The sequence below is a fragment of the Gopherus evgoodei genome, chromosome 13 (genome assembly GCF_007399415.2).
Source record: "Gopherus evgoodei ecotype Sinaloan lineage chromosome 13, rGopEvg1_v1.p, whole genome shotgun sequence".
Taxonomy (NCBI): Eukaryota; Metazoa; Chordata; order Testudines; family Testudinidae; genus Gopherus; species Gopherus evgoodei.
In genome coordinates, this window is record NC_044334.1 from 2,801,677 (window position 1) to 2,828,495 (window position 26,819).

Sequence of the window (26,819 nt, forward strand, 5' to 3'; positions counted from 1 at the left end):
GAGGAAAACTGGTGTCTTGCAACAGGGGCAATACTGAATCCAAAAGACTAGCATGCAACATCCTATGGTCCTGGTGTCAAGATGTCTTGGGTGGCTCACAACTGTGAGTGCTATCCCCTTGGCAGACTGCTTCAAACCAGGGCTCAAACTCCAAATTGGTTGTGTGTTCTATGGTTACATTTCACCAACTAAATATCAAGAATAAACTCTTCAGGCACTATAACAGCCTTAACATGGAGTCACAGAGTGCCCCGAACAATCCTGCCACCCAGGCAAACTTGCCTTTGTGATGGATGGCCCCTCCCTTGCACCAAAAATCACAATATTCAGGTTACTCCTAGTCCCAAAGAACCAGTCACTTACTCCAGGTCAATTGTACCTCACCAAATTGAGGTACAATTGTACAATTGTATTGTCACCAAAGACAATGCAGCAGAAACTTTAAAAAAAAAATCACAGGGCTGATTTACATCATTTATTATTCCTGTATGTGTACCCACTAATTTCTCCATGAGAAGAAAATAACCTACTTCTAGTGTTCAAAGCTTCCTGTCCACTCAGAAATCTTGACAGTACAAAAGAAATGTTGTTTAATTAGGCTGCTCTGCTGAGATACAAGTTTTTCCCCTTTTTCCTTATATGACATTATCCTTCCCAAAACTATGATGTATACGGGTTCTACAGAACACCAGTTTCTATAATATTATCTGTTATATCTAAAAGTGCAGATTTTATATAGACCTCAGCTATTCAATCATTCTGTTACTTAACAAGAAAAGGTTTAGGCTGCAGCCTGATAAAGCAAGATCTGAATTATTTATAATGAAAAAAACGGAATGAATTAAAACATTTTATAAGTTGGTTTCAGATGTTACTCAACTCTGGACCGACAAAAGCAGGCCTTTTTTCTACCTTAAAATTATGCACAGGTAAAAGTACTTATATAACATATGGTACCAGGCATTCAAGCACCAACAATATTCTTTATAAAACATCTAAGTATGGTGTTTTCTCCATGTCCAACCCTTGAAAGAGATGTAATGAACCAAGTTAGACAGTATAAGAAATTCTCCCAATTAGCCACATTTCATCTACCCTCAAGATTTTTCATGGAGAAATAACTTCTATAGTTGTACACCAGAAGAAATTTATGCCAGCCAGCAAGAAGTATAATTAGCTAATGTATACATATTGGTTGATCTGAAACCAGCTTTTTCAATAAATAATCTTTATTGTTTCTACTTTATGAATCAACTTTTAACCAAATGGGTTGAACTACACAATATTTTTGTGTTTTCTAAAACGAGACTGCAGTTAATCAGTAATAACACAATAAAGCAACTGTCACAGCACTGCACATACACCAGACAAATTTTTCTTTAACATATCAAATAACTGATGAAAATGTAATAAAATCAATGGAACAGCAAGTTTTCACATATTTAAATATGTCTGGACAGATCATCTCTTGCACAAGTTTTGCAGGCTGTTCAGAGTGAAAGTGTCAATGGTAATGGCTCAACAGACAGTACAGTTTATATTCTATTTCTACAGCAACTTGCAATCTAACCCACACCAAAATCAAAATTATTTTAAAAAAAACACAAAAATATATTCATAAAAACTCACCAACCTAAAATGCCTAGAAATTAAATTAAAATTGTAGAAATGATTTAAAATTAACACTAATTTTGTGAGGATTTTTACAAGAGTAAGAACTACAATTAAAAAAAAATAGGTATTTCATAATGTTGAATTACACTTCCAATGACTTCTAGTTTATTCTGTTTTCCTCTACCTCAGTATGCATGATTCCCACTGACATTGGAAGGACATCTGTGCATATAGGAAAACAGACTCCTAATAAAATGTCATATATTCACAGTTTCTTGGTTTTGTTTCCAATCATCATTTCAAAGATTTACAGATATAGAATATGAGTTTTGCTAAACAGACTAACAAGGAGAGGTTTATGTCCAACTGATATCCAATAGAATCATGCAACTCAGCCGTAATCCAGGTTCTAGTCTGATCTTGAACCTGCTGCATAAACTGAAAAGTACTAACAATGAAATAACAACAGGAGGAAAGAGAAACCAGTTTTTACAGGGTGCTTTAAGTGTCATTTTTTACCACTTTTTTCACTTCCTAATTTCCACAGAGTCTCACTTATGTTTTATATCTTCCACATGTCTGAAATGAACCAAAAAATAAATGTACTTTTCCATAATCACAAAAACCAAATACAGTATATGCATATCTCTCTAGGTACTTTTGTAGTCTCTGCTACTTTAGTATACAGAAAGTAGAAGAGACTCAAATAGCAAGTTAGTTTCAGTGAACTGTACATATATATGCATGCATGCACGCACAACACAGCCGTTCTTCTTTCCCTATCTCATATTTCCTCTCAATCTTCCTATTCTCCATGACTACCATTTCCTCTTCTTTACACTCCTCTGCATCCCATCCTGACCAAAAATACACACAGAATTGTAGTTTTTCACCTGGAATAAATTAATACACACCTGGGCCTTTAAGACACAGGTATAACTAAGTATAGCAACTGCAGGCTGTATCTGTTAAATTCTCCCCCTTTCTCTGATCCCGAATCTCTACTTCTTGCCTTATTTCTTCTTTAGTTATGTCTAATTTTGGATTGTAAACCCACAGATCATGGTCCCTGTCCTGCAAAGACTTACATATATGCTTAACTTTACACATGTTAGTCCCACTGACTTCAATGGGACTACTCACATCTATAAAGTTAATCATGTGCCTAAGTCTTTGCAAGACTGGGGCCCTCATCTTTTCTATATGTTGTGAATTGCCTAGCACTATTGGACATATAACAGGAAAAACCCTACAAAAGAGAAAATCTGTATAGCATTCATTCTGCTTCTGTGACCACTTGTAAGCATCATATGACTTTAAAGTCATCACAAGCAACTAGAAAAAAAAAGCAGATCCATTACCATTAACACACTGCACATATTTTATATGCACTCCTTGTTTACTTCACTAAATACTCAGGTGTTTTTGTCTTACAACCAAGTTTTATTGCTCTCACTGCTCTTTCTTCAGAGGATTATTTAATTAGTTCAAAATGCCACTGGCACACAGATCTCATGCTTACATTAAACAAGGGCTTAAATAATGTACTAGGGAGGGAGTCTTCAAAACGTGTTATATTTAGATATCCAGGGGATTGCACCACATTTTGCTCCCATATTGAAAGGGCGGGGAGGATTTCTCAACTGCAAGTTTACTTCCTGCTCATGGCAGACAGCTGACAGGAAGATCTTGTACTACAGAGTCCATTCACACAGCTGCAAGGCCTGTCTGTACACTGAGCTTAAGATGAATTAACACTACTTTGATCTGAAAAGCCACCATAAACTAGAATAATCACCCTGCGCTCTAGCACTCTTGAAGGGAGTTAATATGATATGAAATTCCTAAAGGATCCAAAACAGACATGAATGTGTGGGAAGAACCATTGAGACAGATGGCAGAATTCTTAACCTAGAATAGAGCTCCAATACGGAGAAAGCTGAACATAAGATAACACAAAGAACAGCCAAGTGAACCAGTCCTAGAAAGAACAGTCCCCCTAACAGAAAGGAAGGTAACGCAAAACAGAAGAAAATGTTCATGTAAATTGATAAATGACAACCACAATTTCTGCAGTTAAGCAAAGGTATTTCTCACTGGAACTACTGACATGCAGCAGGTTTAATGTTCATCCACCTGTGTACTCGACAACAGAGATGGGGTGGAAATCAGGTATAACCTTAAAGCCAAAGGGAAAATGAGAGAGCTTTTTTTAACAATCTGAAAAGGGTAAGTATTATACTATGATCAAGTTCCAAAACAACTAACCTGGTTTTGCTAAAATTGTCCATAAAAAGCCAAACATGGAAATTTCATCTCAAAAAGTTATTACAAAAATTACAAGCAACTGTGAATGAAATGTTTTAACGGAAACTGTTAAGTACCACCAGCATCTATACAAACTACTTGATAGACAGATGTGAACCAGATCCAAATCAGTGACCAAGAGCTGAAAGGCTCTGTATTCTACCATATCCAGAGCCTCTAGTTTACCAACATTATCTTCTATCTACTATTTGGCTGCACTGCTAAGAAAGATCAATACTGCCCTTCTTTAGGTTTGTTGCAGTGTAAGTGTATATGGCATTTGTTCCAATTTATTGCCTAATTTAAAATCTCTTACTCTTAGAAAATACACCTGTTGCATATGTCAACTACAAAATCAGAACTTGAATGAAACAATTTTTACAAGTGTGCATGATCAACAGTAAAATATAATGCAAAAATAAATTAAAATACCATTTTAATAATCAAGCATAGCAAAATAGATTCTATTTATGAATTACAACTAATCGTTTGAGAACTGGAAAAGAGTCTATTTCCAGTGCAGACACAATCTACTTGTTGTGTAGCAAACAGGATGTGGTAATGAGAAAACTAGTTAAAGGTGGTTATTCATTCCACTTAGATACACACTGTACTTCCCCATGAAGCTGGTATTACACAGGAAGTAACTTGTGCCTGGCACAACACATTGGCTACTTAATTAAATGCTGGTATAGCAGCTTTCTAGCTGGATACATCATCCGTGTGTTCTCTTAAACTCATTGCACAAGTTCCTATTGAGTTTAAGATCAAACAGCAGTTAAACAAGAATCCCATGATCCTAGAGGTGTCCAGAGCAGTTTAAAGCAAATGAAGCAACTTATTTTCCTCAATAAAAAGAGAAGTAAATAGAGTTACACTAATTTAAGCACATCCTGTAAAGGTTTAGGGCTATCTCATCCTTGAAGAAGCTACTGCCCCATTGCAAACTGGATGTTCCTGAAGTTCTTACTCAGTTTCCTTCACATTCTTCTCTTGTCCCACCACCCCGACCCCCCAGAGCAAGTAACAAGTGATTCGACCTCCAAAACCAAAGGATCCCCTGAGATCCTTTGCAAGGCTATACATCTGGAAACAAAACACACAGATCATACTTTCAAGCTGCAGGAATGTATTTTGGAAAGTTGTGACGCAGAAAAAGTCGTGACTCTTAACCCTAAGAGTTAACAGTAGATGAGCTCCATGGGATGCTTGTGGCTAAAACAGCTAACTCAATACTTAGACATAATAAAAGGGAAACATGAAACCAGAGAAGAGGGGCAACATAATCTAGGTATTTGACATTGCAAGGACTAGTACTAGAAAACTGTGTCCACTTCTGGTTTCTACACTTTAATAACTGGAAAGGAGGCAGAAATGGATTACAACTTAAGAATGATTTGTGAGACTACAGGAGCTCAAAGTTTATCAAAGAAAAGATAAAAAGGTGACTTGATTAGAGGCTATAATTATCTATTCAGGAAGAAGGTATCGGATATTAGAGGACTTTAAAATTTAGCAGAAAAAGGCATAATAAGAACCAAAGGCTGGATGTTAAAGTTGGAGAGGTTCTAATTGGAAAAAGAGATGCACGTTTTTAACAGTAAAAATGATTAATCGTTTGAACAAATTATCAAGGAATATGGTAAATTTTCCTTCAGTGAGAGTCTTTAAATCCAAGGCTGGATATGCTCCAGTTCAACCACAATCTGTTGGGCTAGCTGCAGGAATCACTGGATGAAATCTATGGCTTATTCTATGCCAGAGATCAAGCTATAGAATCATAAAGGTCCCGTCCCACCTTAGAATCTATGCACTAAGGATATCTGCAAAGGGTCTGTCCCTTCACAGCAGCTCTCTAATCCCCCAGCTCCTTATTCAAAGAAATCATAGAACTATAGAACTGGAAGGGAACTCAAGAGGTCTTCTAGTCCAGTCCCCTGCACTCAAGGCAGGAGTTAGTATTATCTAGACCATCCCTGACAGGTGTTTGTCCAGCCTGCTCTTTAAAATCCCCAATGATGGAGATTCCACAACCTCCCTACGCAATTTATTGTAGTGCTTAACCACTCTGGTATCAGAGGGGTAGCCGTGTTAGTCTGGATCTGTAAAAGCAGCAAAGAATCCTGTGACACCTTATAGTCTATACGTCTGTTAGTCTATAAGGTGCCACAGGATTCTTTGCTGCTTAACCACTCTGACAGTTAGGAAATTTTTCCTAATGTCCAACCTAAACCTCCCTTGCTGCAATTTAAGCCAATTGCTTCTTGTCCTCTCCTCAGAGATTAAGAAGAACAATTTTTCTCCCTCCTCATTGTAACAACCTTTTATGTACTATTATACTTAGCAGTGCTGTCATTAAAACAGAGTTTCATCATCTATGGCTGGGGGGCAGGCAGGGTCAGCGAAGAGGACAATACGGTTTTAACTTTACATAGAATTAAAGCACATTGACAATGTCATGCATTATTACAATTTAAAGTGTTTCTTGTATGTTCTTACCATATGTTCAAATGTAAAACAAATATTACATTCATTTCATTTATAAGGTCCTTCACAACTCTGCCCTTTCCTGCTTGTCCACTCTTGCCCTTTATCTACCTCCTCCAGCCAGTCCACAATGCCAACCTCATCCACCAATCTTCTGTCACAACTGTCTCTGAGTTCTTCCACACTGCTCTTACACATGGTACACACATAGTGAATGCATCTGAAGGCCATGGGTCGCTCCTCCTCCAAACCCATCCTGGGCTGTAAGATTCTGCCACTGCTCTGACCCACCTCTGTTTACAAGAAACCAGCCTACCAATGGTAGTTGGGGTCAGTCAGTCAGGGATAGTTGATATTAACTTACTAAAAAAACAAAACCTAATTTTTGTATCCATCTGGAACTACCAAGTAGTGCAATGGCAACCTATGTAACCAGGGGTCTTATTTTGGTTTCCTATGTCTTCTCTCCAATTTCATTAGCAAAATTCATTGTGCCTCATCTCAACTTAGGTTTTAAGTTCCTTAGAATAAGGATAAATTGCTACATGTTTGTCCAGCATAATGGGGCCCAATTTTAACTGTGGCCTCTAGGCACAACCAGAATACAACCAAATAAATAAATAAATAAATAATAAACACCAGATGTGAGTTGTTAGATTTTTAACAATTAGATACTGTCTTCATTCTCACATCATTGCGTATTAGAATGAGTATATTCTACCATAAGCCATAATGTTAATGTATAGAAACAGAACAAATATAGCAAAGAACAAGGTAGAAAACAGCAATGAAAAAATAAATGAACATCCAAAATAAAGACAGTATTTTCAGCAAAACGTAAAGTCTCTTCAGTTAAAAACACCCACATTTATCCTTAATCTTTTCCCCTCATTCCAACGTTGTCTTCAGAAGAGACATGCTGTCTCTCCCCATGCTACTTCATTCTAGCAAAATTGTTATTATGGAGAAGCTGGTTAGAAGCTTCACAGTTAAGGATGAGAGTTTAGAGATATAAGTATTTAACATGGATGAAAAAAGTAAATAATATAAGCAGTATCTGTGAGGGAAAAGCAAAGTATATAATCTCACAACATGTCTGAAATATGCATCTCGTCTCTTTGAACATATTGAGTTTTATGTCTGAATACTCTACTGTAAGCTATTTGGGGCAGAGACTAATCTTTAATGAGTTTATACTGAACAATGGGGTCCAGTTATTGACTGGAAGCTACCAAAGTATAAATGATAAAAAAGAAGACATCTATTTTTAATTTCTCAGGTTAGAGTTAACAATCTACTAGTACTGTAACAACAGAATATCTAAAAATAATTGCCACATGTAATATTCTTTGGAACAGACTATAAGTTAAACGACATTTAACCAGATGACTGGAAATGAACAATCAAATACAAGTTTCCTTGGTTCCTTAACTGTCTGATTTGACTCATACCATACTGATGTGGAGAATTAAAATCATTCTATTTGGCAGTGCTGCTGAAAGATCCCCTTGTTTATATTCTGCCCCTGCTATGCAACATTACATCAATTATTCAGAAAGGGAAGTGCTAAACTGAGCCACATAAACAGGCATTAGTACTGTCAAAAGGAGGATCTGTTTGTTCTGCAGTCCAGTACTTTTGGTTGGAGTAGAAAACTGTTAAACAATCTGTAACATTATTTTTCCCAACCAGCTTTCCCTTAGTGTATCTATATGTGAGTAACAGCAAGTGTGTTTCTTTACTCTTATTTAGCAGTAATAGTTTTTCTTTCTTTCTTAAATAAATAGTATGTGATTTAGCAGCAGCTATCCTTTGGATCTGATGATGAACAGTGAGAGAACATGTGCTGACTGTCCATCACTGAAGATTAGAAAGACTCTGAGCTCACAAGGAAAGTAATCAGATGAAATCCACCAACTGGGTGGTGCCAAAGCCACCAGTGGTCCAGAAAACTTCTTTACCCTAAGAGGTGCCACAGACAGCATGTTTGGGATACATGCTGGCACAGAGGATGCTCCATGATCTTTGGGAGTAACAAGGTTGATTTGATGGTATATATCATATATCTGGACTGCAACAGAAATACTGAGAGATGAGAGGAATACAAAACTCTTGGTCTTCACAGTTCCAATCTTTCACTCAATGGCCCAGAAATGGCTGCCAATAGATAATTATAATTCTTCAACCTTAAACAAAGTTCAACCATTCTTTTAAGTCCTGTCCATAGTTTACTATATCAGCAGCTCTCAACCAGGAGTCTGTGGCCGTCTGGGGTCCATGAGCAGGTTTCAGGAGGTTTGCCAAGTAGATCTAGTGTTAGACTTGCTGGAGACCAGGGTGGAAAGCTGAAGCCCCACTGCATGGGGCTGAAGCCCAGGGCCCTGAGCCCTGCCACCCAGAGCTGAAACCGAAGCCTGAGCAATTGCCCTGTTTGCTACCCCATAACATCAACCCTGGCTTTTATATGCAGAAAACCAGCTGCTGTGGCACAGCTGGGCTCTGGAGTTTTTATAGCATGTTGGGGAGGCCTCAGAAACAAAAAGGTTGCAAACCCTGTACTATACTATGTTTAACTAAGTTTACAGTGCTATCTTCAACAGGCTGCACTAAACAGTAACAAACAAATCCAGCTTAAAAACATAAAACAAGAACATTTGATTCAAAACAGAACTTACCAATCTTCTGATTGAAAATCTTGTCAAAGGTTAATTCACCTCTCTCCTCAAGATACTTCTGCATCACACTGCGGATACTGAAAGACAAAAAATTAAAGAACAGTTACTTATCAGTTGCACTTGCTTAACAAGCTAGTGAACGTATGTTAGAGGGAAGGAGTCTTGAGGTTAAAAGGTCTTGTAACCAGATTTATGAATGTAGGGGTGCAGGTGTGCATGCATCTCTGAAACTCAAACCATGACAGTTAAAGACTATTTATTGCTTAATCCAAAACCTATGGAGGTCAACAAGAAACATTCCATTGACTTCAATAGGCTGTGGATCAAGCTCTATATTAGAATTCTAAAGCGGTACAAGCAGACATTTAAATAAAGTCATTCTGTAGCTCGAGCAAAAAAAATTGAACAATCTGACTAATACAGTATTCAGTATAACACAATTATTTTCTCAAAATTCTATTTCCACCTCTGAATAACTTTCTGAACATTGCTCCTCTACACTGAAATTTTCCATGTGTGGTCCTAAACCAATGGACAATTTTTAAGGTTTGTGGAAACTTATCCGGCAGTTTGAGTTCTGAGAGAATGAAAAAAATCACTTTTTCCATTGTAAAATAATACTACTACGCATTATACTCATTCCTTTTTTTAGCGCAGACTAAATGGCGGCAGAGCTTTTATGCTTCAAAGTTAGCATTTCAGTAACCTACTCCAAGAAATGTAATGTTGCTAAGGTTCCCCATTCAAAACCTGTACTGAGTACACGCATGATAAAGGATGAAACTGTCACTATGTTTGCACAGTTCCAATATATGCCTAGTGCATGCATATGCCACTCTGAAAGACAGCATACAACAGGATCGAGACACATGTGCAGCTTTTGCCCAAAACTGGATTCTTGGGTAGATTTTTGGTTCTTTTAAATGAAATAACTGGATTGCAGAGTCAATTCAAACTCTCATGTTCTATAACTTTCCACCCTATACACTCAGGGCCTTCAGGATACAGGTATTTAAAACGGACAGAGGGCATTCAGCACCTGGGTTGCCATACTTGCTGGGTATTCTTCTTGAAATGCAGAGGTGGGAGTGGAAGAGTATAAGAACACACATCTGGTAGAAGGGGACGGAGTCCAGCAGGTCTACTGACTGCCAAGCCAAGCCATTGCTTTCAAATTATCTGAACTGTGGAGGTCAGAATGCACTCCAGGAAAAGACCTCTAATATGGTTATTATTTCAGTTCATTTACACACAGAGACTACCACCCTTTTTGTATTTTTCTTTTTAGGTTTTATTTTAGCCTTTTCTTTCTCTCTCTAAGCAAAAGAAAGAGAGAGAGAGAAATTAAACAGGGAAAAAACAAGCTAATAAACTTTTAAAATCATGAATTTAGAATAAAGCAGTACACTGTATTTACAAATAGATACAAAGGTTTCTCACCACAATATTAACCCGCTCACACTGCACATTCACTTGCTTACATTGTAACTCAATGTAAATATTTAACCAATAACAGAAAACACTATATATGTGCAATTTGGGTAATCTAACATTAGTACAAGATTCTAAACTTCCGCTTTGCCTAATTTACATTTGAATTTTGCAATCCTAACATAGTATTAACATAGTTTTAATCTGCGTTTTTAAATATAAACCATGGTATTTATTTTTGCAGAATACGGTACCATAAAAAATGTACGCGGAAGACAACAATTGTGTATGCATTTTAATACCACTTGCTGCACAAATCTACTGTCCTTTCTCAGGCAGACAAATGGCTAATGAGTTAAATACATAGCATTTGCTTGTATGCAGAGAATTTTACAGGAAAAGGTTAGCAGTAGCAGAGTAACGTCCCGTTCTCACTCTCCTCCCCCCCTACACACACTTTTTCTTGTTCCAATAAAGAATGTGGCATTTGTAGACCCCATTGTTTTTAAATATAAAAAGCAGGTGCATATTAGCACCATTCATGTGAGGTTCAATCATACTCCAGCTGAAGTCGATAGGAGCTGATCACTGATTTAAATGGAAACAGGATTGAATTCTAAAACCCTAGTCCCTATATCTTTCCAAAAATTTACTGCTGTGCCAGGGGAAATTTGAAAAACAAACTACTGAGAGACATTAGTGTTTCTAGTATACCTTGTACTGATTTGGTGTATTACAACACACATTTTCCTACAATTTAAATCTTTGCAGTCTATTTCTCACCTGATGCTCACTGTAATACCATTTGTGCAATCGTGACTATTTGCGAAACTCATGTGTGTGTCTGCAGCATCAGGCCTTAGAGCTACAAAACTCCAGTAACTTCAAAGAGAGCTGAGGAATCAAGTTGCTGAGGAAATGCTTCTAATATAGGGCAGCAGCAGTTTAAGGATGCCTTTGGACACTGGTGACATCATCAGAGTATTCTCTACAGTTTTGAACCTCTGCTGATTGGCTGTTCCCTTCAATGTCCTCCTGCCTCCTCCCTCACAGGCTCTTCACCTCAGCATCATTCCACCTGCCTTCCTCCTCCAATGCCCTGTCCCCACCCACTTCCCTTCAATGTCCCCTCTCCCTTCCTCTACTTTTCCATTTATCCTACCTTAAGTAAGTCCAACGCCTCCCCGCCAAAAAATAAATAATGGAACTAATGTGATATTTATCGCCACCTCAGTGTTTACTCTGCTTGTGTGTTATGTCCCTTTCCTGTCTATTTACACTGTAAGCTCTTCAGAGCAGGAACCCCCTATTACTGTTTTTGCACAGTGGCCCTGTTCTTAGTAGGTACCTAGACACTACTGTAACAAACATGATTACTAACAATAATAATGAAGTTCTGGAAGCTCTTCTTTGCTGTGTCAAGTATGCTCAGAGAAATTACATAAAGATATCTTTATCCAGACATTTAAAGCAGGTAATTAAAGATAAGACATCTCACTTGTCAGTGTTCAACAAAATATTCTGTTTGTGCTCTGAATGAACCTTTTCAAACCTATTACTCGTCTGTACCTTATCTAATAGTTTTCGATCTAATGGACAATGTCAAAGGAACAAGATGTTTTCTCAGCCAATGAACCTGAACACATTTGTAAATGTAAAGTGATCAGTGGCTATGCAAGTCCAAAAAGGGTTTCAAACTCTAAATGCCACATATTTGCCAAAAGTTGTTCTGCTTTTATTTTCTTCAAGAACATGTTTCAAATAAATTAGTTTTCTATTAAAATATTCACTAAATTGAAAATGTACAGAATCTGAGCTACTGATCTGGACAAATAGTCACTTAGAATTGACTACATAATCCCATGTTGGTGAATTTTCTAGCAGCTCCAAAATACTGGGCTTGCTACTGTTCTTACTGAAGTCAAAGGCATAAATCCTGATGAGTTTATATGGAGCAGGATTGAGTCCATAAATACTTCACCTATCTACAAATGATCGTTGATTAAACAGAGAACCCAGAATTAAAGGCAAAATCAGCACCTGCTCTGCCCTCTCCTTTGGTCTTTTCTTGTTTCCCCTTTTGAACCACAACTTTGATATTCCTCTCAGCCTGCTTTCTTCAACCCCAGTTTTCTACTGTGTCCCCTCCCTGTCCTTTCACCGCCTCTCCCTTCTTCACTTTCTCATTCCCCATTAGAGTATTAGGCAGTATGACTGAATAAGGTACCTTAAATAGAGAGATACTCTTTAAAAACAGGTGATAAGGAGCAGGACTCCAGGTAAGGCACCAAGGGCAGACAAAGATCACAGTTTGTTCACTGCTAAATTGAATTTCAAAGAGCTAGTAATAGAAATAAAATGAATGCAAAAATAAATCAATAACCATAATCACAATAAAAGAACTGTGTCCCTAGGCAACAGAGCATCCACAGCTGAAGATGGAACTCATGGTTCATCTGAACAAGATGGAGGACAGGAAATGACAAACTCAGGCAAAACACATTACCTTCAAATTAGCGAGCATATAATCAGCATGCACCTCAAAAGCTGTCCCTCAAGGGACTGAGAAGGATAACCTAATTTTGTCTGTGCAAAAATTTTTAAAGAGTTTTGAAGTATTGTCTGGGACCTGTTTCCTTCCCTCATCCCACAGCTAGACCCAAGGATTGTGAGACATCACTACTATGCTCACAAAAAAAGCATCACTTTAGAAGAGGTCTATCAAATACATACACAGAAAATAGCCATATACCGAGATCTTTCAGCCCTGCCACTTAAAATAAGAAGGAAATTGGAAAGTCTGAAATCCATTACCAATCTGGGTTTCCCTTACAAGTACTTTTTACCCTGGAAACAGAGTTTTTGCACAGTGGAAGAAATTATATGCTCCAGAAGAGGAGAAACACCTGACCCTCCACTGAAGAAGAATGCCTTCTAACTATCAAGATAGGACTCCAAAATAGTGCACAATTAAAGCCATCATTATTCAGTCACACAGATGACTATTCTACTCTATTTAGCTTTTTATACCATACCTATCATTGTGGTAAACCAGTGGCAAGAAATGTCTTCTCCAGCTGGACAGGAAACTGCATTTCCTCTTGGATGAAAATCTAAACTAGAGCAGGCCATGCATTCACCATCTCCAGGATAGATTATTGTGACATACTCTATTTGGGGATAAAAGCAAAGGCCAGATGGAAGTTGCAACTGATACAACATTCGTTAGCTTGACTCTTATACAATAAAGACAAAAGACAGCACACATCACCAGTGCCCCATATCGTCCACTGGGTTTCCATTCAAATTTTTTTATCCAATGCAAGGTGCAGCAGGAGTTAATGCTATTTTATACATTTTTTTCTTAGAGAGAATGACACGTATTTTATAGATGGGTGTTTCTGTCCAAGTAACTCCTGGGGCAACACAGGAGAAAATCTTGAAAGGCCAGTGATAATCCACGTTTGGATGGGCTGACAGATTACTGTTGCACTGAAAACAGGAATAAAACTATGCTCCTGATTGCCCTTTACTTGTGTGTGTTCTATAATATTACTAGGGTAACCCTAACAATTATGCAGTATGTAACTGACTTATACATTATTTTAATTGAAAAATAAGAGGTTCTGGACACTAAATTAACTAACAGACACTCTCGTTCTATTCATTTTCTCATTACCTGCTAAATAAACAGCTGTGACTGAAGCTGCTTCCCCCTCTTTTATATATATCAGAATCCTTCCCATAGCATCGGACATTACTTAGTGCACAAACAAGACTCTGCCATCCCTGTTTATCTTGGGCTGCTCTTTGCATCTTCTATATTGCTACGTCCCATAAACTTTCCCATCCCAAGTAGTGCTCGGTTGAGGAATTATTTCAGCCAGCTCCTTTTGCATGTTTCCCCAACTGCCCAATGGTATGCCTGCCCTTGTAGACATGCTGGCTGCATTCTTAATGCAGGTCCCAAATGATTCCAAGTTATTTTCTGGATCACTTTAGAGAAAACGGGTTATTGAACATTCTGAGGAATCTCAGTATTTGTTATAAATTCATGCCATTTAGCTGGGGCGAGTGGGGCTATCTCCTACAATATCCTGGGTAAATCTTACTGAATTAAGTTCAATACTTTTGCTGTAGATATCACAGGATAGTAGGGGACTGTGCAGCCTGAAAATACCCTGATCAAAAGGGAGAGAAGTGTGCATATCCACCCAAGAGAAGCAATAGCGAGGGAGCCAAAAGCCTAGAAGGGGAGCCCTTGATAGACCACAGAGTGGGAAAATAGGTGTAATTGCCCAGAACTAAGACATTAGTGCCTCGTATTTTCCTGAAGTATTTGATTTCAAAGGCATTTAGATGTTTGTCCATACCTTTGGGGGTTTCCAGCTTTCACATCCATATGTAAAGGTAGAAGTAAGTTTTTAGTTGGAAATTCATAGTTTGTCTTTAAATTGCAGATTTTTTATGACCAAATCTTGTTTAAGTTGGTATATGGAACTGTCACCTTGCTAATTCAGGACATTATTTCCTTCTGGACAATCCCATTGGCTTACACTTTATTGCCAAGGTATGTGAATCGACTCACTTCTTGTATTCCTTTGCCTTCTAAAGTAAATATGTTTCCCAGATCTGAGGAAGAGCTCTGTGTAAGCTCAAAAGCTTGTCTCTCTCACCAGCAGAAGTTGGTCCAATAAAAGATATTACCTGATACACCGTGTCTCTCTAATATCCTGGGACTGACTTGGCTACAACAATACTGCATACATCTCTGATATTGTCACACAGAAAAGAGCAAGACATATCAGTGTTGACTTCCTGTAGTAATTCATGTCTCACGCCCAATCAGTACATGGCCCGGGACAGGGAAGCTAATGATCCAAACAGCGGACCAAATTCGGTGATGAATCTTGGTCATATGCCACCTGAGGCACATTGCGCATATGCCGAGAAGAAATAGATCTAAGTCTTGTACTACCTGAAATCTGTTTTTCAGTTCAATTTGAAATTGCTGCTATAATGTCTTGTTGATTGGGCTGTTAGTGTCAATTTTCTTAATGCTTTTTGGGATTTGGAGTTTTTTTTTTAGTTTGAGCTTCAGTTTTGCGACACATAATTATGTCAGGTCTGATAAGAGCGCTTGTGTATGCTGAGACATCCTAAACACTTTATCTAAATTTCCTTCCCATAGATGGTCAGTGTGGTTCCTGACAACGTCATTGGGAGAAATTCCAAAGTTACTTTATGGATACTTTTGTAGGGGAATACCATTACACTAATTGAGCCCTAAGACCAGGCACAGTTTTATCAGATTATGGGAACCGAGTCTGTGCTTTCCTCCTGCATTCTCCACTGCCCAACCTTAGCATTGAAGTCCTCCAATACTAACTAAATGTCAAGCTTGAGAATTTTGTCAACGGAGTTTGTAGGCAACTGTAGAATTGATCTTTGATCTCATCCTTGTAGTTGTATGCTGGTGCGTAATGTTGCATAATTGTCATTTTCATGTTTCGTATTTGAAATCTATTCTGGAGCAATCCACTGACACTTGGCTCCCCACTTTGTTTTTCCTGCTCTGTAAGTCATATTTAATATTACTCACTCTGAGTGGTAACCATCTTCCCCCTTCCGTCTTCCCTTCCCCTCGAGTATATTATGCCTTTGTTTTCATTTTTAAATAGCTTTTTGCCATCTCCTGGCTATCAACATTTGCTTACTCCACAGATTTCAAGATTGCATTCATCTATTTCTTTCATCACCCGTTGACACCAGGTTGTTGCAGGCATTATTCTAATGTTTCATAATCCTACTTTAATAGATTGTTTTACTTCTAGTAAAGAATGTCTATTACCTAATACCTTTCACCAAGACTGTCCATTTCTGCCAAGATGAAGTCCATTACTCTGGTATACTGTCTGCTGGAATGCCTATCTTGTGTTTGCGTGTACATGCATGCATACACATGAACATATGCACACATACAAATAAATACTTTTAAAAGGAAATATTGAGCATAAATGGTTGTAAGCTGGATGAATGATGAGCAGCTAATAAAGGGCTACGCTGTTCAAACAGAATGCTCACCATGAGCCTGCAAAGCATCCTGAGCCATCACCAGCCTCAGAAAGCCTATGATAGTGGCTCAGTTACAGATTAATTTATTCAGAAGAAAGGTAGGTCAAACTCAGAGGCCACTCAACTGCCAGCTTTCTAATTTCATCTCTTCATAAAAGAGATGCAAAAAATATGTTAACTACTTCATTGTTATATAACTATATACCTGATATATCTTCATTTAAAGTCATTTTAAAGATCATACACTCTGAAGAGTTGTTGTAGCCATGTCAGTCCCAGGATATTAGAGAGACAAGGTGGGTGAGGCAATAGATTTTATTGGACCAACCACTGGTGGTGAGCGAAACAAGTCTTCAAGCTTACGTGTAAGCTCAAAAGCTATTCCTGCTCACCAACAGAAGATGATCCAATGAAAGATATTACCTCACCCACCTTGAGTCTCTGAAGAGACCCAGCAGCCATAGCCCAAATCGAGCCGCAAAGGGATTTAGGCAATATTAACACGTGTTTATTTGTGCTTCAAATTAGAGGCATAAAAAGATAAACTGTAGGAATACAATCTGTACTTGACACAGAGGGCACCACAAGGGATACACCTCAACTTTTATGAAGAATTAACATCATTTCCATCTTGTTGTTGTAAAGATAGAGATTAGTTTAGAAGGACAAGCATTCTGTTATAAATATAAAGAAGAGATCAAGTGTAAAGTTCTACTTTTCCATTTAAAGGAAGAACATTAAGTACAAGTGAGAAACACTCTGAGGGGCTCGCCAGCATGCTGACCTCATCCTCTATTAAGGCTATCTAGTCGTGTCCACTCTTGGGACCTATTATAGATGCAAACTGCAAGAAATCCATGTTCACCAAGAGAGGAAACTGTTCCCATTCTTGGCAGATGAGGATCTAGCCAAAGAGATCCATGTTTTCATCATCTCCAGGTTAGCTGGACATCCAGAAGCAGCAAAGGATCCAGTAAGATCCCTAGATAATGAATCTCAGCAACAAAATGTGGAAGAGGTCATCATCTCCTCTATCTTATCTTCAGCATTCAGCTCAATCAGTAGTTGGAAGCTTGGGGTAGCCAAAAGCTGTCAGTCAAGACAAGCAAATATATATAGCATTAGAGAGTGAATTAAGGACTGTGTTGTTAAGAAGCAATTAAGTCCAAGACAAAATTTACCAATCAGACATCCCAAAGAGAAGCAATTACATTCTTTAGACCCTATGACAAGGGGGGTGATGCAAAACCTCACCCAGAATTGAAGAGCTGTTTCAGAGGCAGGAACTGAATTAGAAGAGAAGGATGCTGCAGTACATTCTATAACAGGAAACAAAATCTTTACTTTGTTTATAGAGAGAACAGAGAACCCTTTAAGATCAACGCTTGGAGCCCAAAAATGTATTAGTTTATACACTCAGAATTCAGATGCATTCTAAGGGATTTCAGAAAAAAAGCCAAAAATGGCTGAGAATAAAAATTGGACAATAAAAGAATATGGATCCCACTGACAACTAAATCTGGTGATACTCTAAACAAGAAGAGCTCAGTCGTGCTACAGCTGTTCCCAACGCTTCACATTGATTCAACAGACAGTCTAGGCTTCAGAGTGATGTGTGAGTTTCTTGTGTGTGCTGGTTGTGTTGATTTGTGTGGGCATCGTTGCATGGATTTGTGAGGGTACTAAATGAGGGGTCTATGCGGAGGTGAGGGGCTATGTATTTCGGGAGTTACTGTGCATTCTGGTTCTGTTGCTGTGTGTGGATTGCGATGTGTTGGGAAAGTGGTGTGGCTCTGTGTGAGTGGCAATCCTGGGGTGTGGCCTGCACTGAGGCAGTGTGCCAAGTAATCCACCATCCCTGCAGTCTCTCTCCTACAACCAGTGAAACGACTGCATCCAAATTAGCGATAGGGTAAGGGTGGTGATTGGCTGAGTTATTTCTGATACCACAATGGTCTAGGACTCTCAGGCATGACATTCATACATGCCTTACTGAAGCTGTACACTGCACAGGTGTAATGTGTAAAGTCAAACTGGTTGATAACTCTGCGAAAACAAGTGATGATTCAATCTGTTTATATTATGAACAAAAAGAGCCCTCAACCATGCCTGCAGCTGTTTCCACCGATTCATACTGACTCTACAGACCTAATAGGCTTCAGAGTGACAATCCTGAAATCTTATTACATAAATTTCTTTTCAGCTGTCTCTGTGGTAAATTATGGATGTGGTTAATTCATTTGGATTTGGGATTAAATAATGACAAATAGTCTATATTCAACCAAGTATTTCTCTTCAAGTTTACAGACAAAACTATATGCTTTACCAGATGCTAATCTGCATCTTATTATAGTAACATCTCAAAATTGTATGTGCTTTTGCTAATATAGGTCCTGATCATGCAGTTGGGTTGGTGCAGCCAAATGCCTGTGCCCACCTGCATCTGACTGAGGGTCAGGCTCCAACATGAACATTTATATCTATTATATTCTTTTCCTGGGGGTCCCACATTTTCCCCCTTTCATTTCTATTAAAAATTAAATTAAAACTGAAAGATAAACACTTGAATGTGTAGAACCATTACTGATGCAAGACCAAAAAAGTTTACATTCTCAGATAATTTTGCTACCTGTCCAAATGTGACTACCACATGTACAGGACCTGATGCAATCCTAGCTGCGGCTTCTGAGTGCTACAACACACATAGTACATCTTCATCTAGAGCACATCAAAGACATGATTAATTTTAGGCATGTGAGCAGTCCTATTACCTTCAATAGTAGTTTAATGAATTGGGGCCTCAGATAATATTTGGTTCATGACAGTTAAAAGCATCTTAGGTACTTATATGGCCCATCACCTGAGCACTTCACAACCTTTAATGTATTTATCTTCACAGCATCCCTGAAAGACAGTACTATCATTCCCCATTTTGCATTGAGGAAATGAGGCACAGAGGCAAAATGATTTGCCCAAGGTCACACGGGAAATCTGTGACAGAGCAAGGAACTGAACTCTGGTCTCCCAAGCCATAGGCCAATGCCCTAATCACTGGGGCATCCTTACTCACCAAGGAAGGGAAAGTGTAATAAATATAAGAGAGCGGGTATGCATATTCAGATAATAAAATAAGATATAAAACCCAAAGAACACAGTCATCAAACACTAGGATGATAAAAACAATAAAATACACACAGACAGTGAACTAATTCCTTTCTTTTACATATAAAGTACAAAGGTAAACAACAAACTAAATTATGAAAAACTGTTTTTATAGCAAAGTTCCCCCTTCTTTATCATCTGTAACATTAAAGAGCCAGAGATCAAAGTGACCCCTGAAATATTTTGAGAACCAATAGATAGTTATATACTTTGATCTTTGTTTAGTTTTTGTCTTTTTTATAACAAATAATCCAACTGATCTGAATCCTAGGAGAAGCATCAGTGATTTTAAAATACCAAACCTACTGCGGACATGTAAATATAAATGTATTCTGTTTTTCCAATTTCATCAGTGACCACCCTGCTGCTACAGCAACCATTTCCTTACAATCATATTACAGCAAATTAAGACTGAAGAAATGTGCTCCTCCAGTGACCCGCTAGAAGTCCTCTCAACCCAAATGATTCAAAGATCCAAAACATCTGCCCCCTTTCAAAATTGTAAAGCTTCTCAAGTTTATATTAAGCACACAGAGATCTGTCAATACATATACTCTGAATGAACTAATGTTCTCATTATGTGATTCATAATGATCTTTGTACTCAAGAAACAATGCCCTTGACAGGCAATATTATAGCACTACATGGCGTTCCTTAGTTCTCCCCCATTCTAAAGCAGATACAAGATCAAAATCCCAAGCAACTTCACATATACAAATCACTTAAATGAAGAAAAGTCATGACAAGTGAAAGAAAAAGATGTTGAGTGCTTATGCTATGCTATCCATGTGTCTTGGGTATTACTTGAATAATTGTTGCCAAAACCTGAAACTAATATAAAAGCATCTCGTTTTGCAAGAATAATTTTTCTGAATTGGTAGGTCAAGGATTTGCCCTTTCAACAGAATGCTGCCACTGAGAAGGAAGAAGAGAGACAAACACAAATCTTAGCTCCCACTGCAATTAAAACATTTGTTGATTTTAATGGTTTAATCCTTTAAGATGCATTTTTGGGATGGTAGAGAATTTGTATCAAGATCCATGCATAATGGTTTTTGTCTTTTTATATCTATAAAGCGCTCTGGATATGCATGAAAGGTATTATGAAATATAAACATTAATTGAGATTCACAGAACTAAGGAGGGCCATTCAACCAAATGCAGAAGTAACTCAACTAAAATATGCTTCACAGCACCTCTGAGACAGGAATCTTTACACCTGCTTTCCAGAGGTAAATGTTTACCTGACAGTATCAGGATATACCACAGAACAGTTAAAACATGCTAAACAAATAAAGCTCCTGCCCCGAAGCCCCTCAGTGTAAAGGCATGAGAGAGTCAATACAGTACAACGTAAAACAAACACTGAGTTGGATGTGGGCATTATAGCTGAAATACTTCATAGAACAAGTGTATTTTTTAAAGTGTTTGAAAGAGAGGAAGTATGCATGGTTAAAAGGACACGGTTAATGCAAATTTGGCACAAAATTCAGATTTATTAAGGATTGTTTTTCACAAAACCTAAAACCAATAGAAATGTTCCCCTGATTTTTTTAATTCCAGAAGAAATAGTTGGTTTAAAAAAAATAAATATCCTTAGTTTGCAATCTAAACATGCAGCACTGAGAATCTGAAATGGAAACAGACTAAAAATAAATGTAAAATTTATTTCACTGATTTTTCATTCTTCCTTTGGGATTTTTGAGGTGATGATTTCCCTTTAATTGAGAGGATATTCCAAGAATAAAGGGAACAAAAACAAATGCACAAAATCAGGAGTGGACAAAGGAAACAGTCAGGAGAGAAGACTGGGCACACTTCAGGGGAATGGTGTAGAGCGTTAAGGGCAGAGATATAAGTAGGGGCAGAGGTATGGAGAACTCTGAATGTGAGGAGAAACAGCAAACTGAATGTGACAGAGAAGCCAGCCTGGACAGTCAAGAAGGGGAGAAATATTATCAGAAGAGTGGGAATAGAAAATTATCTAGACAGCATCAATTTGGATCCAATGGGGAGATACTAGGGGCTGGAAAACAAAGAGAAGGCTGTGGTGGTCAAAGCAGGAAATTACCAGAGCACAGAGTTGTGGCAGTCAGGACAAAAAAGAAGGGACTAATTTTTCAGATATAACGAAAAAAGAAGCAGGATCACATATAGGGTATGTCTACACTACAAAATTAGGTCAATTTTATACAAGTCGATCTTTGGAAAGCGAATTTACACAGTCTATTGTGTATGACCCCACTAAGCGCAGTAGGCCGGCGGAGTGCATCCTCAATACCATAGCTAGCATCGACTTACGAGTGGTGCACTGTGGGTAGCTATCCCACAGTCCCACTGCCCATTAGAATTCTGGGTTAAGCTTCCAATGCCTGATGGGGCAAAAACATTGTTGCGGGTGGTTTTGGGTACATGTTGTAAGTCTCCCCTCCCTTCCTCCCTCCTTGAAAGAAATGGCAAACAATCGTTTTGCGCATTTTTTCCTGGGTTACCCATGCAGATGCCATAGCATGGTAAGCATGGAGCCTGATCAGCTCAGCACTGCCGTTGTGAGCATTGTAAACACCTCACACATTATCCTGAGCATTATCCTGCAGTATGTGCAGAGCCTGGATAGGAGCTGCCAGCACAAGGATGATTGTGAGGAGGATATGGACATAGACGTTTCTGAAAGCACGTTATGTGGCAATTGGAACATCATGGTGGCAGTAGGGCAGGTTGATACAGTGGAATGCCGATTCTGGGCCCAGCAAACAAGCACAGACTGGTTGGACTGCATGGTGTTGCAGGTATGGGATGATTCCCTGTGGCTGCAAAACTTTCGCATGTGCGAGACCACTTTCATGGAACGTTGTGAGTTGCTTTCCCTCGCCCTGAAGAGCAGGAATACCAAGATGAGATCCGCCCTGACAGTTGAGAAGCAAGTGGCGATAGCCCTATGGAAGCTTGCAACGCCTGACTGCTACTTGTCAGTTGGGAATCAATTCGGAGTGGGCAAATCTACCATGATCCAAATAGCCAAGGCAATCAGCGACCTTCTGCTAACAAGGATAGTGACTCTGGGAAATGTGCAGGTCATCGTGGATGGCTTTGCCGCAATGGGGTTCCCTAACTGTGGTGGGGCAACAGATGGAACGCATATTCCTATCTTGGCACTGGACCACCTTGCCAACCAGTACATAAACCACAAGGGGTACTTCTCAATGGTGGATCACAAGGGACATTTCACCGATATGTTGCATGGCGCTCGCATCTTTAGGAACTCTGGGCTGTTCGAAAAGCTGCAAGAAGCGACTTTCTTCCCAGACCAGAAAATTACCATTGGGGACATTGAAATGCCAATAGTTATCCTTGGGGACCCAGTCTACTCCTTGCACCTTGCTCCTTGTTGCTTGGGCCATCTCCTGGAGTTGAGTGGCTGGGTGCCCGGAACTTCCCCCACACACACACACATTCTTGGGCATCTGGGTGAGGGGAATATGGAACTTGGTGAGGGTGATGAAAAGGTCCTGGCTGCCAGGGAGAACGGATTGTCTGCTTGCCTGCTGCAAAACCCCCTCCTCCTTCTCTTCCTCATCCACAAAATCCTCCTCCATGTTGCATGAGACTCTGCCATTGCAGGTGTCCACGGACAGCGGTGGGGCACTGGAAGGGTCCCCCCTCTAGAATGGTATGCAGCTGATCATAGAAGTGGCATGTCTGGGGCTCTGACCCAGAATGACCGTTTGCCTCTTTTGTCTTGTAGTATGCTTGCCTGAGCTCCTTAACTTTCATGCGGCACTGCTGTGTGTCCCTGATGTAGCCCCTCTACACCATGGCTCATGCAATTTTGGCATATATATTAGCATTTCTTCTGCTGGATTGGAGTTCTGCTTGAACAGATTTATCTCCCCATATAGCAATCAGATCCAGTGTCTCAAGTTCACTCCATGCTGACCAAACAGGAAATGAAATTCGAAAGTTCCCAGGGCTTTTCCTATGTACCTGTCTAGTGCATCAGAGTTGAAACTGCTGTCTAGAGCGGTCACGTTGGAGCACTCTGGGATAGGTCCCAGAGGCCAATGCCATCGAATTGCATAACGCTGTGTCTATACTCCCCTAAATTCAACCCAAAAAGGTCTATTTTAGCGCCACTTCCCTCGTCGAGGAGGAGTACAGCAGTCTATTTTAAGAGCCCTTTAGGTCAGAAGAACAGGGTTGGTTGTGTAGCCGCATTGCTTATAAAATCAACCTAACATGGCTAAATTCGACCTAAACTCGTAGGGTAGACTAGCCCTAAGATTGTGAACTTGGGGAAGGGAAAAGAACAATGATGTGGTTGCTCAAGTTAGAGAATAGGTGAGAGGGAGGGGGCAGGAAGGAAAGCAAACAATCTACAGTAGATCACAGACACACTGTACAAAATCTGAAGTAATGAGATATCTTGCATGTTAAATTAATAAAAGAAGATGAAATGCTGGGAAAGAAGCTGTAGAATTTTTTTGTGTGAGGAGGAGAAGCAATTATGCAATACCCAGGGAGAGAGTACACAGGAAAAAGAGGATGAAGGGATGGAACCAACTCTAGTGAATTGAGGAAAAGAGAAGTTAAGTGACTTCAGCAAGACTTAGTGACTAAGCAAATCAGTAGCAATCCCAAGAATGGAACTCAGGAGCCCTGACTCCCAATCTCCTGCTCTAGCCACTAGAGAGCATTCCCTCCAAAGCATGTTTCTGTCTTCATCAGCAGTAGCAAGCCATTCAGACAAAGCAAGCTGCTTTCTTGATTTCCTCCCTGTGTTGCTTAAAACATAATTATATTTACAGTATTATTGTAACTAGAGACATTTTATGAGCAAGTTAAAGTCTTGGGAATAAAACTCCTATCAACGTTTTTGTTTTATTTTTATTTAAAGTTAGATTAATTGATATTTTGTTTGTAGTTTTCACCCTTGCCTTCACTTCCTGATTGATGACAAAAGTTGTGATATGTCTTGTGGAATAGAAACTGAGCAGCACTTACACAGCTGACTAGCAATGTGTCCCAGTAGAAGGTCATGTATGCTGGGACATCTGTGCCAAAAGACACTAAAGTGATACTGGCTGGCTGGAGAAGACATCTAAAGGAGATGGCAAAGGTTATATCTGATCCCTTCAGCAAGGAGGTTCTCTCACATTTGGAAATGAGATTTATAATTGTTGGGTTTTTAGCTAATCCTTCTTTTCCAGACAGTAGCAGCAGCCAATGGTACAATTTGTCCATCTGCACCTGTCCAAGAAATTACAACCTTTCTTCTTGGATGGACATTTTCAGCTCCCGATCAGATTGCTGAAATGCACTCTGCATAGGGCTACTACTGATGACCACTCAGAAACGTCAGCTGCTTCAGAATACAGCACCTTATTTATTGGCTAGTGTTTCTCACATACGGTATATTACATCTGCACTCCATCAACTTCACTGGCTTACTATTACTTTTTGGGTACAATTTAAGTTTTGATTCACAAACTGTCTATAGGGTTCTGGCAATTCTGCTTCTCCCCTCTCTTTCCACCCGAACAGGTGATCAACCATATATGGCACTTGAGTTGACAGTCCCTCCTATTGATACACTGAAGGCAGACTGGAGGGTCCTCAACTTTGGAATTTGCTTCCCCTGCCAGTTTACCAGAGCTTGGTTTTGTTGATACTCAAGGCAAGACCTGTTTCTTTAGATGTTAGACAAACACCTGTTAGGGAGAGTCTAGAGATTATACTTAGTCCTGCCCTGAATGCAGGGGACTGGATTAAATGACCTCTTTAGGTCCTTTCCAGTCCTACGATTCTCTGAGTGCTTCAAAAAGGGGCTAATTTGCCTGGAGATGCAATCTGCGGGGTGCTAAGGAGGTTTTTGTGCTTTTTAATGTGCAAAAAGGGCTGTGTTTGCTCTTGCTGCGGAGAGGAAAGGGGATTTGTTGACACTGTCAATTTAGTTAGACTAAACTATGAGATTTAATTTATGCACCTGAAGGTTTCTGATAGGCACTTATAAATTAGAAAAAGCGTGTAGTTACTGATTAGAAAATTAAAGGAGATTGTTTTAAAAAAGCTTTCCAAAATAAGCAGCTGATTTCATTTCAATGGGAATTAAGGGTTACACATGTTCATTTTTGATGCAACAGCCCCAGCATTCAGTTGGAAGCACTTCACAAAGGAAGGTCTTTGACAGTCATATCCCAAGTAATTATTCTTGTAAAGTTCGTTATTTTGAAAAATGAATCTGCCTAAAATATTTCACATTAGAAATACCAAGTCTATATTTGGGGGTTCTGTATGTTCATCATGGCAGTTCTTTAATTCTCTACAGGCAATTTACTTAGCACTAATTACCGTTCCAAGCATTTCCCAAAAGAATAGCGGCAGCAGCACTCTGCCTGCATTAGACACTGGCTCTCTAGCTTAATAAGATACCGTACGTCCTCTGAACATTTCACACAAGATAAGATTACATTAGCATTTTCTTCAAATATCCCTCTAAATCTAGGTGCGGCATCCCCCCTCTGTTTCCAACACAGAATATATCACACTGATATTGTCCAATGTCACCCCCTGTCCCAAGATTTAATTTTATTCATAATTAAATAACAAAGCCCCAGGGCAGGTCTACACTTACAAACATAAGCCTTAGCCTCCGAGCTGCCCCATGAGAGGGCTAACTGGGATTTCTCTCCAAAGGCCTTCCTATTCCTCCCTCTTGCCTCAGAGAGAGTAGCATTTCATTTTAGACAAGAGGATGGTCATGTGGTCAGGGACTTAGGAGATCTAGGTTCAATTACCAATTCTCCCAAAGACTTTCTGTGTGACTGTGATTCATTTAAGTTCTCTAAGCCTCAGATCCCCATCTATCAAATGTGGCTAAGAATACTTCCTTTCTTCTTGCCTTTGTCTTTCTTGTCTACTTAGACTGCAAGCTCTTTGGGACAGGGCTATCTCTTTTTGTACGTTTCCACAAGTGCCTAGCAAAATGGGGCCCCTGTTCTTGGTTGGGGCCTTTGACGCTACAGTAACATAAATGATAGTCTGTGTTTCTGACTGAGATTATAAGACCCA

The 26,819-nt window shown here is 39.2% G+C and overlaps 1 protein-coding gene across 3 annotated transcripts in view; it reads right to left on the reverse strand.

Moving 5' to 3' along the window:
• GRK3 (G protein-coupled receptor kinase 3) overlaps positions 1-26,819 on the reverse strand; it is a 123,115-nt gene that overhangs the window by 84,431 nt on the left and 11,865 nt on the right. For all 3 annotated transcript variants that reach the window (XM_030583012.1, XM_030583010.1, XM_030583011.1), the window contains one exon: positions 9,084-9,160. In XM_030583012.1, the coding sequence (XP_030438872.1) occupies positions 9,084-9,160 (77 nt within the window). The remainder of the gene's footprint in view (positions 1-9,083; positions 9,161-26,819) is intronic.